Here is a 19,185-nt window from a genome sequence, read left to right as displayed (position 1 = left end):
AATCAGGTTTCTTTTTCCTTTTGATTTCATGGAAAATTTGCTGGCCAAAAGTTTTCAGCCCTTGGATTCTGTGATGGGAGCTTTGATTGTGTGGCTCTGGTTGAAGCGCTTCCCAGCTGCTCTCCTCCCGTTTCTCCTGCTCATGCGCTCACTCTGTTAACATCCCAGAAAACCTAGCTTTCCGTAGGCTTCCCTGCGACCCATCTGACCATGCAGGCTGCGTTCGGGGCCGCACAGCAAACGAGAGTGCCCCGTCTTTCCGGCAGCCTGTGGTCTGGTGGGAAAGAGGGAGATGCATTCACAGTTTGATGCAATATAGTCGGTGGTGGAATAAAGTCGTACAGGGACGGGCTGTGAGAAATCACAGAGGTGGTGGCATTCGAGTTGGGCCCTGGAGAAAGTGTGGGTGTTGGATGGAAAGAAGCCTTGCAGGGAAAGAGAACAGCCAGTGCAACGAGGCAGGTGATGGGGAAGGGAGAGCTCCTGGGACTGGGAAGTGGCTGGGAGCCCGTGGTGTGTGATAGCTGGTGTGGAGACACCACACAGGGAAGGACCTCCTGTGTTGCACAAGTTACTGAGAGGAGAAAAGTCACCTGATTTCGGAGATTCATTTTTTTACGTATTAACCCCTTGGTTAATTCACATTTATTCATTCATTTGACAAACAGGGATTGAGTGCCTAGTCTCTCTATCTTAGCGCTGAAGACAAACCAATGAACAAAACACACAAAACCCTGCCCTCTGGAGCTGCCTTTCTAGTGCAACCGACTGGCGTTCAAGTCCTCGGCCAGGCAAGTTTTCTGAGTCAAGAACATCATCCTGAAGCACATTCCCTCAGCCGAGCGCTCGTTCCGAGTTAAGGGGAAGGAAAGAGGTGTCTTTCTCTTTCTTGACCGGTGACTTCTTATCGTAAATACCACCAAAAATTTTTGAAGGGTTTTTATTATGCCCTAGATGTAAACTGTGATGGCCTGGGGGTCTTACGAAAAAAAGGATCCTTCTGGTATTTCTGCTTGGGGAAAGTAGCCTAGCTCTTCTGCTTTCTCCAAAAAGGAGGGACACATCTGGACCCTCCTAGGACATGTGATTCTAGAACCCATCTCTGTGGTCAGGCTCCAATTTGAACCCACCAAAGACTACATTGCCAGCAGCATGGAAGAAAGCTACATTCTGCCCCAGCCTCAGGATCCCCATTTACTGTGGCCGAGGAGAGGAGACTCTGAACCACAGGTAACTACGAAGACAGCTCTCACATAAAGATAGCCTCCCCTACAAGATGACAAATCTTATTTCCAAGGTTTCCTGACTTTGTTGGTTCACAGTAACCTGAAGAAAAGTGCCCTTTGTAATGCTGTTTGGACCCACGTCTTAATCACGGTCAACTCGCTCTGCTCCGTGCCCTGGGGAACTCTCACGGCTCTGGGGTTGAGGCCCTCGTCGTGCCCATGTCACAGGGGAGGAAGCAGAGAGAGAGCTGAGGCATCTTGCCTCAAGTCCACGGAGCCGGTGAGCTCTGACTCCAGAGCCCAACACTCCCTTGCCTCCATTTTTGCAAATTGCAACTGTGTCCGATTCTAATCTATTTTCCATGCAGAGCACCTTTTCTTTTTTAAGGCTTCAAATGCAGCTACCTATTTTCCACGGAGGGGTCCTCGGTTCCTGTTAGTGGGGCAGAAACGCGGAAGGCACAAGACAATTGTGGATTGTCATTGCTAAGTCATTTCCCTCCCACCTCCCACCCACCGCCGGATCCCTACTCCCCTCTGAGCCTGCCCTGACCCAGCCATTCCTGACCCTGACGCAGGCCCTGTGGCAGCAACCCAGGCTGCTCCTGGGGGAGCACGACCTGTAGAGGAGTTGAAGGCGATCTTCCACTACCACGTTTTTTGGGCTGAAGACCCCGTGACATCACTCTATTGATTCAACCAGTATTTATTAAATACAGCTCCTACTTAGCCTCCAAGTCCCTGTCATCGAGTGCCCCTTTGTCCACCGCTGAGGTGTCACTGTGACCTAGACAAGGAGGGACACACCGAGGCTCCCTGCCCAGAGACTCTGGAATAGCAGCCCCTGTTCCCATTGCCCACTAGGTCTTCTTTCCCATCAGTTTGGGACACTCAGCTTCCAGGGGTCAAGGGCCCCATGGGAAGCAGGGCTTGGCACTGGCCGGGTGTCAAATCAGCTCTGCTCCCCCTCTGTCCCATGTGGGACCCAGATAAGGTGGGTGGGGCCGCTGATCAGGAGTGAATAGGTTGCCCAGAGTCAAAGGAAGCTGCAGGTTGGGAGAGAGAGGGGGAGCCCCTTTCAGGCAGACAGGAGGGCAGGCTCCGCCTGGCTGGAGCTTCTGGGAGCCTCCCTCCTTGGGAGTGAAGGCAGTGTCTCTGGTGAAGACAGGCTCTGGATTTAGTGGGCAGCTGAGGCAAGAGCCAGCACGGGAGCAAAGGGTATGGCCCCAGAGTCACGACAGAGCTGGTAGCCGAGGGTCTCGGGGGCTGGAGAGCTTCACTGAGGCTCTGGAGGAGGAGGGGGCGCCTTTTATAGGATGCCCTTGGCCTCACCCGGGGGCAGAGATGAACGAGGACAGTCAAGGCAGGGAGCTCTGTGTCGGGGATCTGTCTATCTTCAGGGAAACCGTGACCCGGGAGAGAAGACACCTGGAGGGCCGAGGGGACAGAGAAAAGCGAGAAACACACCGGCCCAGCCAACCCTGTTGGCCACCCAGATGCCAGGCTGGGTCACACCTGGAGGCAGTCCCCAGCCCTGCACAGGGACCAGTGGGATAAGAGACCCAACATCCATCTGCTGGAAAGTTCATTTAGTTACAAGCAGAGCGTCTGACCGACTCCTGCCCGGCCTTGCTGATATTCACATCGCACGGAAGGTAGGAGATGATGTTTTCATGAAGCGCTGGAGCTAATTCTGATCAACAAAGACGAGTGGGCTGGCCAAGTGGAGGAAGGAGAGATCCTTAGGGGGAGCACTGTGTCCCTAGGGTGAATGTCAAGCACACACACTCTGGTGGGATGGATCTGCAGGCCAAAGCCAACTCCAGCCTTTCCTCTCTGGGTGACCTGGGGCAAGTGTCGTGGGCTGTATTTACTTCCTGGGTCTCTTTGGGAGAATTAAAGGAGATGAAGTATGGAAAGCCCAGTGCCTGATGGTCAGGAAGCATTTAATGCCTATGAGCAATTATGGTTATTTCACTAGCAAGGAGAGAAGCTGGAGGAGTGCTGGGAACGTAACTTAAATTTTCAGGAAACAAAATTCTGACTTCAGAAAGAAATCAGCCTGGAAGGGAAAATTACATGAGAGGGTAAGGAAGTATGTCATTCTGACTGTGCTATTTAGACAACACATTGTGGGCAGGAAGTGGTTAAACTGAAAGGAGGAGCAGAGAAAGGATGACTCAGGGACTGAAGGTGACAGGGTGGAGGAGGGGCCATTTTCCAGGTGGTCCCTCGCCTTGCTGCTACTCAGAAGGGCAAAGCTAGCCCTAAGCCCCTCAGCCCTGCAGGGTAGCTCTCAAAGAGAAAGCAGGCAGTGCAGGGGTGGCTCTGAGAGAGGGCCTTGCTAAAATGCCTACATCTTCAAGGAACTCATCAAAAGAGTGCAGGATGGGCTTCCCTGGTGGTGCAGTGGTTGAGAGTCCGCCTGCCGATGCAGGGGACACGGGTTCGTGCCCCGGTCCGGGAAGATCCCACATGCTGCGGAGCGGCTGGGCCTGTGAGCCATGGCTGCTGAGCCCGCGCGTCCGGAGCCTGTGCTCCGCAACGGGAGAGGCCACAACAGTGAGAGGCCCGCGTACCAAAAAATAAAAAATAAAAAATAAAATAGAGTGCAGGATCCTCAAGTCCCAGCATTTGCATGTATCTTTCTAACAGCCAATTCAGACCAAAGGTAGCTAGCACTCTAGCCAGACAATCAAGGAAGACGCCACACTTCAAGTGTGAACTCTGAGCAACTACAGGGATGGTGACATTCTCTGCAACTTTGGAGTTCAAAGCTTGGGTCAAAGTAGTTGCCGGTCAGGTGCAGACTAGCACAGGGCATGGAACAGCATGGGACCTGGAAGAGGCATCAATGGAAACAGATGATCAGGGCAGGACCTGGGTGACACTGCTCTCTCTTCACCATACTTAGATCCTTTAATGTTGGGCAAAACAAACTTTCAGAACTCAGTGCAAGAATCTCATTGCTTTCCCTGAAGGAAGGGTGTGTGTTTCCTCAGGGAAATGGTGAATCATGAAACTGATCATTTTTCTCTTCTTGCTCTGGCTGCCAGGAAGCTCAGAGCCAAAGGCACACCTCACTTTAGAAATTATGTGAGACCCTGTGATTTGTAGATTGGTGTCCTAAATTCCCCCTAGTCTTTTCTCTGACCTTGATTTTTATTTTAAAAATTTCCTGGGCTTCCCTGGTGGCGCAGTGGTTGAGAGTCTGCCTGCCGATGCAGGGGACACAGGTTCGTGCCCTGGTCCAGGAAGATCCCACATGCCGCGGAGCGGCTGGGCGCATGAGCCATGGCCGCTAAGCCTGCGCATCCGGAGCCTGTGCTCCGCAGCGGGAGAGGCCACAACAGTAAGAGGCTGTGTACGGCAAAAAAAAAAAAAAAAAAAAGAGCACTGCCTGTGTATAATGAAAAACGTTCCGGTCTTTTCTTTTGCAAGCAGGGGGAAGTGAGGTTGACTAAGCAAGGGTGAGGTTATGAGGGTCAAGAGTGAAGAGAGGGAAGGTGAGTGTGTTTTCCTCTAAGTAGCGGAAATAAACTTGCCGAAGTATAGAAGGGAGTTGCCTCAGGGCAGAAGGTAACCCGCACCTTGTCTAGAGGAACTGGAGCTCCTCTGGGGGTTTCCACAGAGGCAGCGGCAGAGTCGACGTGGGTCTGAGTCACCTGTCAGAAGCAGAAGGAACACCGCCCTTTCTTCCCAACTCAAGAAAGCTCCTTCGATTGAAAGTAAATGAGAATAATGTTCTTACAGGACTAGCGTGGAATGTGCTCTAGTGCATATTTTTAAAAAGTAAATCACCTGCAAATTTCAGTATTTTATTAACAAATCACTCGTGGCCACACCAAGGTTAAATGAGTGGACATGGGTCGACCAGCAAGACAACGACAGGTGGTGTGAATGGAACACTGTCCTCAGCCCTGACCCATTCACCAGGACCCCGGGAACTTGGAGTCAGGTGTGGCTGGCATGTTCTCCACGTCTGGGATGACACCCAGACCACCTGACAGAATCAGGATCCAAATGTTCTTGACAGGCTGAAGTGAGGGGCATCTTGGACAGACGCATTTTAAGAGAGTACAGATTCCAGTACTCGGCCATGAATGCACCTGTCACAGAGGGGCTGTCGCCAGGCAGGTTCGATGCCAAGTCTCCAGAGTGAAGGGGCCACCACAGAGCAAAGGCCCTAGGTTATATGAAGAGGCCCGTAGGGCAAAGCAGAGCAAGGAGGGGCCCCGGGATGGGGGCTCAGGGCCCCAGACAGCACTGGGCCCAGCAAAGCTTCCTCCCTGGCTCTGCTGCCCTCACCCCACCCCAGGCTCTCCCCAAACCCCCATCCATGACCCCTTTAAAACAGACATCGGGTCTCAGCATTCCTCGCTGGCCCAAATCCTCCTGTGGATCTCCATCAAGCTCAGCAGCACGTCTATGTCTCGTCAGTGGTGGGTCCCCACCTGATCTGGCCCTGGCTACCCTGCCCGAGCTCAGGTCCCAGCGCCCTACCCCTCACTCCCTCTGCTCCGCCCGCCCTGGCCTGTGGGCTGGGCCTCTGCACTCGCTACTCCTGCCTGGAATGCCACCCCGGCCACCTCCCTTCACTCAGGTCTCTGCGCAAACATCACCTTATCCACGAGGCCTCCCTGACCCCCTCAGCATAAAATTGCACATCCCCCATCACTTCAATCCGCTATCCCCCTCACCCTGCTTCATTTCTCTTTATCACCACAGGACAAATCATCTTTTTGTCTGTTTGGTATTCAAATGCAGCTGTGCCAGAGCAGAGGCTGAACTCTCCACTGTGGCTCTACCCCAGCACCAAGGCCAGTGTCTGGCATGCAGTGGGCGCTCAGTGACCCACATTTATGGTTGGATGGATAGAAGCACGGATGGATGGATGGATGGGTGAGTGAGTAAATGAATAAGAGACAAACTTCTGGCTCAGAGCTGAGGCAGACAAGTCTCCAGTGTCATATGCCCCAAGGACAGATGGTGGGACACAGGGAGTGAGGTTTCTACTACACAGGAAGGGCTTCATCACCATCAGAGTTGTATGAAGGCAGCATAATGAGGGTCACGGAAAATGCCTGAGCTTTAGAATAATCCAGATGACTTGGTCAAAAACAAACAAAATCTGAAAGAAAACAATTTGGTTGAGAACAAGGTGAGAGGAAAACAATTCAGCCCGAAGGACAATTTGGTCTAAAAAAATATACTCCACCTTACTTTTCAAACATTGGAATTTTGATGTAGCACGCAAGTGGAGTGCATTCTTTTGTGCCTTTTCAAGTATTTTGCTTAAATTTCAGAATAGTTTTACTCTCTGCTTTAAATTTCTAGTTAATATTTTAGCTATTTCTTTTCATTCTGTTCATTTAAAAAAATTTGTTGTGCAGCCTAGGGCGGCCGGCCCGGAACCACCTGATGAGATCTCTTCTCTCTAGGAATGGTGGAGCTGGAGAGAGGCTCCTTTAACCCTCCTGCAGGATGAACCCCCTGCCAGACGACATGGAGAACGCTCGCTCTCATGGGGAGTCAGAGCTCGCACGCTTCCCTGCGCGACGTCCATTCCATCAACCCCACGCAACTCATGGCCAGGATTGAGTCCTATGAAGGAAGGGAAAAGAAAGGCATATCTGACGTCAGGAGGACTTTTTGTTTGTTTGTCACCTTTGACCTCTTATTTGTAACGTTACTGTGGATAATAGCGTTAAATGTGAATGGAGGTATTGAGAACACGTTAGAGAAAGAGGTGGTGCAGTATGACTACTTCTCTTCTTATTTTGATATATTTCTTTTGGCAGTTTTTCGATTTAAAGTGTTAATACTTGCATATGCCGCATGCAGACTGCACCATTGGTGGGCCATAGCGTTGATGACAGCAGTGGCCAGTGCCCCTTCACTAGCAAAAGCGATCCTCTCAAAGCTTTTCTGTCAAGGGGCTTTCGGCTACGTCCTGCCCATCATTTCCTTCATCTTTGCCTGGATCGAGACGTGGTTCCTGGATTTCAAGGTGTTACCTCAAGAGGGAGAAGAAGAAAACACTCCTGATAGCTCAGGATGCCTCGGAGAGGGCGGCACTGATACCTGGTGGTCTTTCTGATGGTCAGTTTTATTCTCCTCCTGGATCCGAAGCAGGATCTGAAAATGAAACTGAAGAAAAGCAGGACAGTGGAAAACCACTTTTAGAACTATGAGTAAGACTTTTGTTAAATGTGAAAAACCTTCACTGAAAGTCACCAGAGGGAAAAAAGGACTGGAACTGGGGGTCTCCCTACTGAAGGCTGAAACGGTGACATCCACGGCTGACGTTACTGAACGGCTAATAAAAAATTTATTGATTGTAATACCTCACAGACACGGTACCATCTCCACACACATTTAGTCACCTGCCTGTGGCTGGTAAGATAATGTCATGATCCATCCTGTATTCAGTGAGACTGAGTCTGATCTGTCAATGAGTAGTTGCAGAAAGTCTTGTGCTGTGTTCCTGATCAAAGGACTTCTTAATATATTGGAATAACACTTTTTTAGTATGCAAAATATCTTTTTATTTTGACTTGCAGAATGGAATTTTTTTGTTTCATGTCTCGGATTTCTTTTGTCTTTCTTTTTTAACTCCCTACATTTCCCTTGTGTTTTTTTAACTCACGCACATGCACTATTTGTACAATTTTAAAAGGTAATAAAATCCAACATATCAAAATGAAAAAAAAATTTATTGTGAAATGTCACTCATACAGATAAAAGTACATAAAACATAAATGTGCTGCATAGTAAATTATTATAAACACCACCCAGTCAAGAACCAGGACGCTGCCAGCCCCCAGGCGCCCCTAAATGCCCTTCCTGACACAGAACTCTCATAACCCAAAGGGACAGGACAACCCTGTTCCTGCCCTAATCACATTCTTTCTTGTCTTTATAATTTTGCCTCCTGAGGAGACATCTGTACCCACTGTAGTTTAGTTTTACTTGTTGGTTTTAGAATATTTTATAAATGGAATCACAGCGTACATGTCTGTGTCTGGCTTCTTTCACTCGACAGTATGGCTGTGAGGTTTGTGTGTCGTGTGGTTGCAGTACGTTGCTTTTCATTACTCTAGTGTGCAGTTTGTAACAGCAAAATGTTGGAAATAATCTGAATCTACAAAAATAGGGAATTGGGGCTTCCCTGGTGGCGCAGTGGTTGGGAGTCCGCCTGCCGATGCAGGGGACGCAGGTTCGTGCCCCGGTCTGGGAAGATCCCACATGCCGCGGAGCGGCTGGGCCCATGAGCCATGGCCGCTGAGCCTGCGCGTCTGGAGCCTGTGCTCCACAACGGCAGAGGCCACAGCAGTGAGAGGCCCGCATACCACAAAAAACAAAAAAAAAAAAAAAGAAGAAGAAAAAATAGGGAATTGGCCACATAAAGTATGGGAATTTACAAAACAGAAATTACCACATAATCCTATTTTTGCTAAAAAGGAAAAACGAAGATTTCCTTTTTGAAAAGGAAAAGAGAGTGAAAGAAAAAGAATGAAGGAAAATACATCCATATGAATGTCTATAGAGAAAGATCTAGAAAAATATGCCACATTTGACCTAGGGAGGGTGAGTGGGTGCAGGGTTCTTCATGATGTTTCTTTGTATATTTTTGGATTGACCTAATTTTCTGGTTTTCCTATAATGAGCACTACTGCTTTTGTAAAAGAAAGAAGAAAAAAACACTAAAAGGAATTTAAACAATGAAAAAATCATCAAGCAATAATAAGCAACAATCAAAAAATGGTCGTGGAATTTTGGTAAGGTTTTAGGGGTTTTTTTCCCCTCCTAATTTATTTTCAGCCAATATTTCTCCTCTACTTGTTTGATGATTTTTGTGAATTTTTTTTCATAAAAAAATGTGATAAAAACAATGAATGTTTCCAACCACAGTTAACATGTTCATGAGTTTTGCAAATACCTTACACACTTGTTTAGTTAACCTCTTTGTTGGTCATTTCAGCTGTTCAAATTCATTTTCACCCACTTTGTCTTGCCTTGCTCTATTTATAATAAATGCAAACAACCTAAATTCATTTTAGCCAAATCTTTGTTTGTCCAAACCGCTCCGGTGGACTGAATTGAACATTCTAAAGTCAGGCAGGCTTCAACACCAACCTCAGTTCAATCACTTACCATTACAGCAACGCTGGGCAGACTAACTTTTCCCAATTTCAACTTCCCCATCGGTTAAATGGGGATAAAACCTACACTGCAGGGGTTTCCTGAAATTTAGAAAGAAGTGGTCACGTCAGTACCTATGAGTCACGTCAGGCCCACTCTCTCAGCCTCGGCACTGCTGACATCTGGGGCTGAGGAATTCTGTGTTGGGAGTGTGGTGGGAGGTGTCAGGTGCACTGCAGGATGCTTTGCAGCATCCCTGGAGGATGCCATTAGCAACCTCCCCACCCCCCAAAGCTGTAACAGCCAAACTGGTCTTCAGACATTGCCAGATGTGCCCTGGGGGCAAAACTGCCTCCAGCTGAGAACTGCTGCCTTAGACTTGTCCCTCTCTCACACCCCATAACTGAGGTCCCCAAGTCCTGTTGGTTCCTCCTCCTTGTTACCTTGGGAATCGGCCCCCTTCCCTACTGAGCCTGCTTAGCCTCGCCAGCCAGCACCCGAGCAGCACAAAATCCCCACCAGACGACCTCCCTTGACCCTGTCGTATTCCCTGAGCCCTATCTGTGGGCTGTGGAACAGGAAAATACCAATGTGTGGTTTGCTCCTGATTCTTCCATCTCAGTCAAGTAGCCAGGGCTTTTAGGGCTCTCTTATGTCACTGGGCCAAAAGCCAGTGTTGCCTGTAAGACGGAAGATACTTTCCCCTCCTGTCTTCTGTACCTGCCCAAACCCACGATGATGATGTGTTCGTTGGAGTGCCCAGGACGGGAGGTGTGGGGTGGCCTCAGGGTGAGTGAGAGGAGATAAAGAGGACAGATCGAACTGGACAGGGGACAGACAGTAGTCAGTCCTAGAGAGAAGAGACACCCACACTCCACTCAGCAGCCTCATCCTGAGAAGTGATAAGACATCACAGGGAGGGGCTGCCTGGTGTCCCTAGGAAGGCAGGACCCCAGACCCCTTGTACGACCGTGCGTGGCACAGACAGCAGCACAGTCACGCGGCCTAGAGGGATCCTGTGGACAGAGACATGGGTATCTATGACTTGCAGCCTCCCGCCCCTCCATGCTTCAGTGCCACATAAGCTCCTGGGACCTTCCGCCAATCCAGAGCAGGAAATGTCCCCATTTCTCACACATCTCTGAATCTGTGGAGAGGCTCAGGTGTGTTACAGATACAGACGTCATCGTGTCACTTCCCTGCCTTCCCATTACCTAAGGTTGAAGAGCCCCTGACTGCACACAGCAGAGGAGGCAGGGGCTTATTCTCCATACTTGCTCCCAGGACAGACAGCACTAATCGATCACGGCACCTTTCTGGCCGTGTCTGAACACAGTCCCAGGATACTGTGCAGCACCTCCCATCAGACAGCTGCATGGGTCTGAGTTGGTACTTGAGATGAAGTCACGTGTCTTCTCTACTTAAGGACCCACAGCCACCCCCCTCCCATCCGCCACAAACACATTTTACTGCTTTTTAAGTCAGGATATACCGTGGGTGCGTACATTAATGCTAACAGGGTTGATTTTTTTCTTTCTCCAAAACGTATTAAATTTATAATGCACTTTTGAACTGATTGCCTCTTAGAGGTGAAGAAATCCGGCGTTGGCTATCCCTGGCCTTCTGGAGTTTCCTCAAAGGCCGTGCAGGCCCCTCCCACCTGGCCCTCTGTCTCCGCTGCCGCAGTCACCTCGTTAGCCGGCACCAGCCCGGCTTGCCTCCCTCTCGCCCCTCACATTTCTCCCTCTGCCCTGCATCGTCTTGGAAAGCAACCACTTGTCTTTTGAGACTCAGCTTAAAGACTTCCTCTGTGGAACGCTTCCTGGCCCTCAGCCCCACCACGTGACCCTCCCTCTGCCCCTGCACGGATGGAAGTGAGGAGGGGACGCGACACCAGGCCACTCTAAGATCCGGGGTTCCTTTGCCTGGCGGCCTCCCTCTTCAGACTGTAAATCCCTAGAGGGCAGGGCTCACTTCACACACTTCCCAGGACTGGAAGACGCTCTGACGGGAGCTCAGAGAGAAGGGGCAGGGCAAGGCCAGCCCCAGGCGAGTCCCACAGGCGACAGGTGGAGAATTCACCCCCATCCAGGCTTGGGGGAGGCTGGCCCACAGAATCTGAGCAGTCAGAACTTGAGAACCGAGTTATGAGCCCATAGTGAGAAACAACAGCTGGGCGGAGTGGGTGGCTAGAGTGGCCGGACCAGGGTTCACCCTCTGTGGCCCAGCCATGGAAGCCACATTCATTATGCAGGGTTGCTTGGCAACAGGGGACTCTGGCCAGGACAGTGTCTCCTCGGGGGGCTGAGGACCAGGTGGGCAGGCCAGGTCACCTGTCTGGGGACGTTGAGGCTGGCCACTCCCTCAGCTGCCCTCCTGATGGACACACTGTGTCCTCAAGGTAAAGTAATAGCCATAGACTGGCACCTAAGCATACCTGGGAGGGAGCCTTAGCTCTCCTTATGATAACTGCAGTCTGATTTCATAGTTTATGAAGTTTATTTGCTGCCAAGGCCCACCCACACCTGGCAGTGAGTAGGTGATTAATAACTGGTTGCTTCTGGGTTTGTTTTTCATAGGCTATGGGTTAGCAATGCTGAAACTACTTTATGGGTATTTAGGGTAGAGCAAATAAGTAACCTGGAGTCAGGTTTCTCATTGGAGAAAGAAGTTGCAAATATGGAAAGGGGGAAGATTAGAATAAACCCTGTGATGCTGCATTGGAATTGGAGGTTCAGTATGAACTCATATTTTAAATATATATAGAGAGTATATATACAGAGAGATAGACACAGAAACATACATAGATGTACTATATTTTTTTCTGACCACTGAGAGGATCTAGGAGTAGTGACACCCTAGTAGTAATAAGCACACCCAACCCCCAGATCCTGGTTTCTAAATACCAGACTCCACCAAAAGGAACCAGGGCTCCTTGGAGAAACGGCCAATTTCAGGGGTGGTACAGGGAAGGTACAAGATGAACCTAGAACATCTTGTGACAGAAAATAAAGAAGCGTTCAGATGATGGTGGGGACATGTGCCAAGAAGACAGAAACCAGTTTGAAGAGTTCCCCAAGGCCAAATTTAAAACAACTTGAGCATCAAAATAAATAGTGGTAGTAACAGAGTATAACTCACTGAATAAAACAAGCGTCTGTGAGTCTACAATTATATAAATAAATAATAAACAAACAGGAAGGGAAAACTCTTCTTTAGAGTTTAGTGCCAGCTAACAAACGTAGAAGGGTAGAATTAGAAAATCACCACGGGCAGGCAAGGATCATCAACAGATCTAGCGGGTGACTGATGAGAAAGGCTACTTGTATAGTCTCAGAGCATCAACCCAGAAGACACTCATTAATTACACAGGGAAGGGGACTTCCCTGGTGGCGCACTGGTTAAGAATCCGCCTGCCAATGCAGGGGACATGGGTTCGAGCCCTGGTCCAGGAAGGTCTCACATGCCGCGGAGCAACTAAGCCCGTGCGCCACGACTACCCAGCCTGCGCTCTAGAACCCGCAAGACACAACTACTGAGCCCGCATGCCACAAATACTGAAGCCCGTGCGCCACAACTACTGAAGCCTGCGCACCACAACTACTGACACCCACGCGCCTAGATCCTGAGCTCCACAACAAGAGAAGCCACCGCAGTGAGAAGCCCGTGTACCACAGCAAAGAGCAGCCCCCGCTCGCCACAGCTAGAGAAAGCCAGTGCTTGGCAACGAAGACCCAACACAGCCAAAAATAAATAAATAAATTAATTAATTAAAAAATTATACAGGGAAAATACATGCAGTTTACAGGGGGAAACCTGGCAGACACCACTTGGACCAACTAATTAAAGTTAACATCACCAGTAAGGGAACAAATAGGTATCCCATGCCTCCTGATGTGGTCCACTGAGAAGGACACAATATCACTTTTGGGTATTCCTGCCCAAAACGCTTACTTAACCTGAATCTAATCCTGAGAAAATATCAGAGTCACCCAAATGTAGATTCTCATTCTACAAAATAACTGACCAGGCCTCTTCATAAATGTCAAGGTTATGAAAAACACAGACAGACTGAGGACTTGTTCAGATTAGAGGTTGCTAAAGAGACATGACCACTAAATGCTATGTGACTGAATGGGATCCTGGATCAGAAAACAATTGTTTTCTTTCACTATAAAAGTCATTATTGATACAATTGGGAAAACATAATAAGGTCTGTAGATTAGATAATAGTAATATTATGTCAATGTTAATTTCCTGATTTTGATCCTTGTGTTGTGGTTATATAAGAGAATTCCTTGTTTATTAGGAAATAAACACTAAAGTATTTAGAGGTACATGTATATCATATTTGCAATTTTCAAACAGTTCATACATATCTAGATACGGAGAATGTGAGAGAGAATGATAAAGTTAATTGGTAAAATGTTAATATTTGGAGAAAGTAGGTGAACCATATATGGAAATTCTTTGTACTACTCTTGCAGCTTTTCAGTAAGTCTGGAGTTACAGCAAAACAAAAGCTCAAAAATAAAATAAATGTTTGCTGGATAAAAGCATGAAGTATTACCTAGCACCGTTGGTGGAATTAGTAGGCATTTAGTGTAAGGTGGTCATTACTAAAGAGTGTGTCTGGTGGGGGCCATGAGTTGCCCCTTAACTAGAGGTATCAGAATGTTCTAGGCCAGGGATTTCCAAACATTTGTGTGCATAAGAATCACCTGGAGATTTTGTTCAGTACAGGCCCTGCTGCGTGTCTGGGTGGGGGTGAGATCCTGCATTTCTGACAAGCTCCCAGGTGATGCTGTCGCTGCCTTTCTGCTGGTCCAGGGATCACACTTTGGGTCACAAGGGGGTGGATACAGCTGGGATTAAGACCAGGTGTTCTGGAGCCTGGCTGCACTTCAGGACCACCAGAAGAGGCATCGGTAATTGATCTTCCCAGGTGATTCTAATGGGCAGCAGGATTAGACCTTGATGACCTTGCCAGCATCTGTCTCCTCCTATCTGTCATCTCAAGTTCAGACCCTCAGTCTGAACACTGCCCTGGCTTCCAAGCTGCCTTCTTCGCTGCTGCCTTACTCTGTCCTCTACCCAGAAGCCAGGTGAATCTTCCGATGCTCCTTCCCTGTTCAGACACTTGTGTGCAAGTCAGGTGCCAACTCCCCACCCAAGGGTCAAGCCCTCTGTGACTTGTGGCCAAAACCCACTTTACCTGGCTGCTTGCCAGCCTCCCCCTCCCCCTTGACACTCTGCTCCCAGGAGAGCAGTGTCCCCATCCTGCACCTCAGGTTCCCTGCACACAATTGCGTTGGGAACCGGCCCCCGACACACACACGCAGCAGGTCTCCAGGTAAGAACCACCACTTAGTACCTTCTTCCCCGGGGGCCCGTGCCATGATGTGTCAGTCTGGCTGGGCTCACCCCAGGCGCTCACTTTCCTCCAGGAGAGAGAGCTGGCTGAGAGCCTGGTGATCAGGCACTCTCCTCGCTCATAGCAGGGCAGGGAGGGTCTCTGTGGCTGGGACAGAGGTCACCCTGTTCCTGTTCACCCAGGACAGGGCTCGGCACCCTGTCTGCGTGGGGAATTGCAGGGAGGGGACCACTTGGGTGTTGCCCTGAAACTCTGACCTGGCACCCAATTCCCCATTCCCCTGTCCAACCCCCACCCACTCTTTCCCCTCCCTCCTTCAGCCCAGCAGGAAGCTAGGATCTGAAGGACCTAGCCAGGTCACAGGGAGGTGCCACCTAAGTTGTCCCCTGGGGGGAGGGTTTGGCCTAGGAGAGAAGCTACATTTGTTAGGGGGTTGAAAACCAAATTTGAGAAGGGGAATGGGGGACCTGGATGCCACGAGACCACCCCCTTCTCCATTTCTCCTTCTCCCCTGCAAGCAAAGGCCTCTGGCTGGGCTGCCCCTTCTCCAGTCCTCGCGTTCCTGGGGAAAGACTTTTTCCTGATCCAGGACTGCCTGTGGCCCCACGTGCCCTGGGACTGATGGAGCTAATTCCAGTTAAGATGTTGGGCTGCCCAGGGAAGGGGCTTCAGTAATCAAAGGGGTTGGGGGCTGAGCAGTTGCCTCAGTTCCCAGGAGAATCATAGCTGGAATCTGAGGGACAAGCAGCCACTCTCAGCTCAGATAGGTTCAAGGTCAAGTCCCCAGAGACTTCTTAGAAGGCTCGTCCCCACCTCTGGTTCCCACTCAGGCTGTTTCTCTCTCCCTTAGGGATGTCCAGGTGGAAACTCCCAGGAGAAGCTCATTCCATCCTCATGAAGGGAAGATGCCCTTCCTGCCTCCCATCAAAAGGTCTTGAAGCTTTGCACACTTCGTCTCCCTTTGGACCAGGGAGTCTTCAGATTCCCAGCCTTGCTGAGTTCTAGAGAGAGGGCCAGGAACTTGGAAGCAAATACGAGGTAGGCCCTTAAGAGGGATGACCCCATTTTCTGGATCTAGAATGTCCTCCCGCCGCCCGGCCTCCTCTACCCTCCAGATGCCCTTGGGCGCCCCATGCAGGTTAACACCTGGCCCCCAGCCTTGCTTTCTGCCTCCAAGTCCCGGATCCCAGGCGGCTGTAAGAACCTATTTCGCAGGCAGATACTTTCTCAGTTGTTTACAATAACCATAATTTTCCAACCCCCAATCAAGACCACAACTTTAGGGTCATTCTTGGCTATAAGAGTCAGTTTGGATACTAAAATATTGTAGTTTGTAATGATTAGAGGAATCACGATTAGATTAGAAATGAAAAGAATTATGGAGGGAATAAGTCAAGATATTTGAAATTGAGGCTGTCTTGGAAAATCCAAGATATATCGTCACTGTATACGTATTCTCTTCTATCTCCAAGCGAGACCCTCCGTAAATACTTGAACCTTCCTTCCGTTCTCCATTCACTGCCTGTTTTCCCCACCCTCTCACATCCATTCCATTCATCCCCAATAAGCACATTACATGGTTTTCCCATGAGTCCAACTTTATTGGTTTTTGAAGTAATGAATTATTGGCACAAGGCTCAATGGGTTTTGAAGCAAATCACAGAAAGAAACACACATTGTGCAGGTGGGAAGACCCAACAGTGAAGAACCCCAGGGCAGCTGTGACCCACACCATGAGGGCTGGGTCTTGCTTGTAAGGACCCTGCAGCCAGGACCCAGCGCAGCCGAGACAGGCTACCTGGGCCCAAAGGTGATTGAGCCACATCTCAGGGAACCTGAAGGCGTCCCCCAGTCCTCTCCCAAAGATAATCATTTCTAGCCTTCTTGGAATCTTCTTCTAGCCTCCGAGTTTTTGCCACCAGCAGCAGCTTGACAACCACGAGGACCTGCCACCCCCCCCCCAAGAAAGCCAGCCTGCTCTCCCTCACCTGTTCCTTTTCCCATGGAAGCCTCCCCCATCAGGGGCAGATTAAGAGCCCTGCAAAGGAGGAGCAGGAAGGCGAGGGTTGGTATAAGAGGGCTGGCCAAGCCGAGTGACCACTGAGGATATGTGCCCATCCCCTCCACCGTGGTGGGTCTTCCTGCCAGTATCTGGGGGGTGAGGCAAAGGGGGCTTCTCAATAGGAGAGCTGCTGCCGCCCCTCCTCTGAGTAGAGCTCCTCCTCTATGTACTCCAGGTCGAACTCGTCTTCCAGGGACCCTCCTACAGGCAGAAGGCGGAACTTCTTCCCTTTCAGTGTGCACGTGCGATGCTCGAAGTCCAGGACGGCGTTGTGGTCCTGGAGCAGGTCGGTCCCAATGATGGCGTCTTCGGCACTTGCGTCGGCCACTAGGAAAGCCGCCTTCAGCTTCAGCTTGCCCAGGGATATCACTGTATCCCAGACACCCAGGATCTTCATTTCAGCCCCGTTGGCCACTTTCACCACATTCTCAAAGGGTCGCAGGGCATCCAGGTCGCCATCGGTGACTTCCTTCCACAAGCGCGGGTGGACCACGGAGACCTGGGCCCCAGAGTCCACCAGGAAACTCACGGGCACGTCGCCAATTTTCCCCTTGAGGTAGTAGCCCTTACCCATGCTGTTGGCAAAGAGGATCTCCTTGGGCTGGTAGCTGTGGGCCGCCCCGGGTCCCCCAGTGGTCTTCAGGAGGGCCTCTTTCACAGCCCCGTATTCCCCCTGGTCCTCAGGACTGAGTCCACTGTAGGCCTCCAGGGCGTCTCCCCTGAGGGACTCTTTCAGGAACCTCAGCTTGGTGGCGTGGTCCCAATGGCTGAGGTCACTGATGACCTCAAAGCGGTTCAGCCAAAGGTGCGGGGCCACATTGGCTCCATCAAAAGGCTCCAGGACAAAGGCATGCTCCCGGTGGCCCTCCCAGCTCCTGGCTGTACTCCCGGCCATCCCTCTGCTTTCCTCTGGAACTGCAGCAGCAACCCACACCAGGCAGAGAAAGCCACAGAGCAGCGTTGGTGCAATCACGCTGGACACGAGGCCTCTCTAAGCAAAGTGTTGCTCGGTATTCGCCATGGGCAGGCAGAAGGGACCAGGTGAGGATTGTCTGACCGACTGCTGGGTGCAGAGACGGAGAGCTGCTGTAGCCTGCTCACTCTGCAGAGCCTTTTTGATGCCTAGCCTGAGCCCCCAGGGCTCCCCATTTGCCTTTGTTCTGGAAGCTCCGCCCTGCTCCTCCTACCCTCCTGCCAGCATCCTGTCCATCTAGCAGGATCAGTACCTCACCCTCCTGCATTCGTCATCGGGACGGGTACCTGCCAGCCCACATTGCAAGGAAGGCCAGTCTGGGTCAGAGGGGCCCTACTCAGTGCCCTCCCCAGCCTATGTCCCAGAATAACAGATGAGGACAACAGGGGATGTTATGATATCCAGGTGTTTGTCATCAGCTGGAGAAGGAAGGGGGAGGCAGGGACCAGAGGCCCATCAGCTTCTATACTGGAGAAGCCCCTTTGCATCAACCTCGAGTGACACCTTTGAGTGGTTAAGGGAAAGGAGCTTACATTTATTGCGCTTCTGCTCCGTGTGGCGAGCGCTAGGTGTTTCTCGTGCGTTCTGAACCAAGTAGAGAATCCCGTAAGATTCTCTGGAGAGGGAGATGGAAGAGAGTCCCAGAATCAAGAATGTCCAGAAATAAATCGATTTTCAAATGAGGGGACACACACATTTTCCATGAACGCAATTGTTAGAGTAACTTTCCCTCGTTGATCACACCTAAATCAGAGTCAGCATGTTTGCGGGCTAAGCCTTGGCCCGCGCACCCACATTAGGGCCTTGCAGTGGGCTGGTGCGGATCTTGCACTTATGGGAGTGGGTTCCAGAATCCGGAGTCGGGCTCCTGCTCTAGCTCTGGGTGGGCCCCACCGTGGGCTCCTCCTCTCTCACCTTCCGGGAACCTTCCAAGAGCCCCTTCCCCAGGTGCTGTAGTCCATTCCCTCACCCAGTCATTCGTGGAAAGAGCAGCCAGGGAATTCCACTCCTTTGTGTTCCAAGAGGGGGAAACGTCCACCATGTTGGCAAAGCCAGTGGTGAGAGTCTGGAAGGCTTTGGATGGAGGAGGTTGGCTGTGGGACCTCTTGCAGGGGGAGGGGGTGGGAAGGTGGAGGGCCACCCCGGGCCACCCCATGGATGCCCAGAAGGCAGATCTGGGAATCCTAGGGCTGGAGCCTGACTCGGGCCTGTGCAGGGTGACCGGAGCTGTTGGGGGGCCCACATGTATGACCCCGTTCAGATGTCGCCCTCCATGGAGCCCTCTACTCTGGCCCTCGCTTGTGTGCCTGCTCCCCGTTGAGCTGTGCGTTGGCTGTGCTGGTCCGTTCACAAGTCCGTCTCATGCGCGTGCACGTCTGTCTCCAGGCCCCGTAGAAACTTACTC

General features: G+C 50.7%; 1 protein-coding gene and 1 pseudogene across 1 annotated transcript; one reads left to right on the top strand and one right to left on the bottom strand.

The window, feature by feature from the left end:
* The first annotated feature begins 22 nt into the window (after positions 1 to 22).
* On the top strand, positions 23 to 9,282 carry LOC149747725 (STARD3 N-terminal-like protein pseudogene; annotated as a pseudogene).
* A 7,041-nt stretch (positions 9,283 to 16,323) lies between these two features.
* Positions 16,324 to 17,911, bottom strand: ASPRV1 (aspartic peptidase retroviral like 1). The gene has a single exon (XM_022561293.2). It carries the CDS (start codon positions 17,700 to 17,702, stop codon positions 16,923 to 16,925), a length of 780 nt encoding a protein of 259 aa, XP_022417001.2. The 5' UTR covers positions 17,703 to 17,911; the 3' UTR covers positions 16,324 to 16,922.
* Positions 17,912 to 19,185: the final 1,274 nt, after the last annotated feature.

Source organism: Delphinapterus leucas, chromosome 13, assembly GCF_059928025.1.
Source record: "Delphinapterus leucas isolate spDelLeu-1000000601 "Yukka" chromosome 13, BTC_Dleu_Yukka2, whole genome shotgun sequence".
NCBI lineage: Eukaryota > Metazoa > Chordata > Mammalia > Artiodactyla > Monodontidae > Delphinapterus > Delphinapterus leucas.
This window is presented reverse-complemented; position numbering and strand designations above follow the sequence as displayed.

Excerpts from the sequence above, each read along its gene's own strand:
- ASPRV1 (XM_022561293.2), bottom strand. The coding sequence starts at position 17,702 with ATGGCCGGGAGTACAGCCAGGAGCTGGGAGGGCCACCGGGAGCATGCC.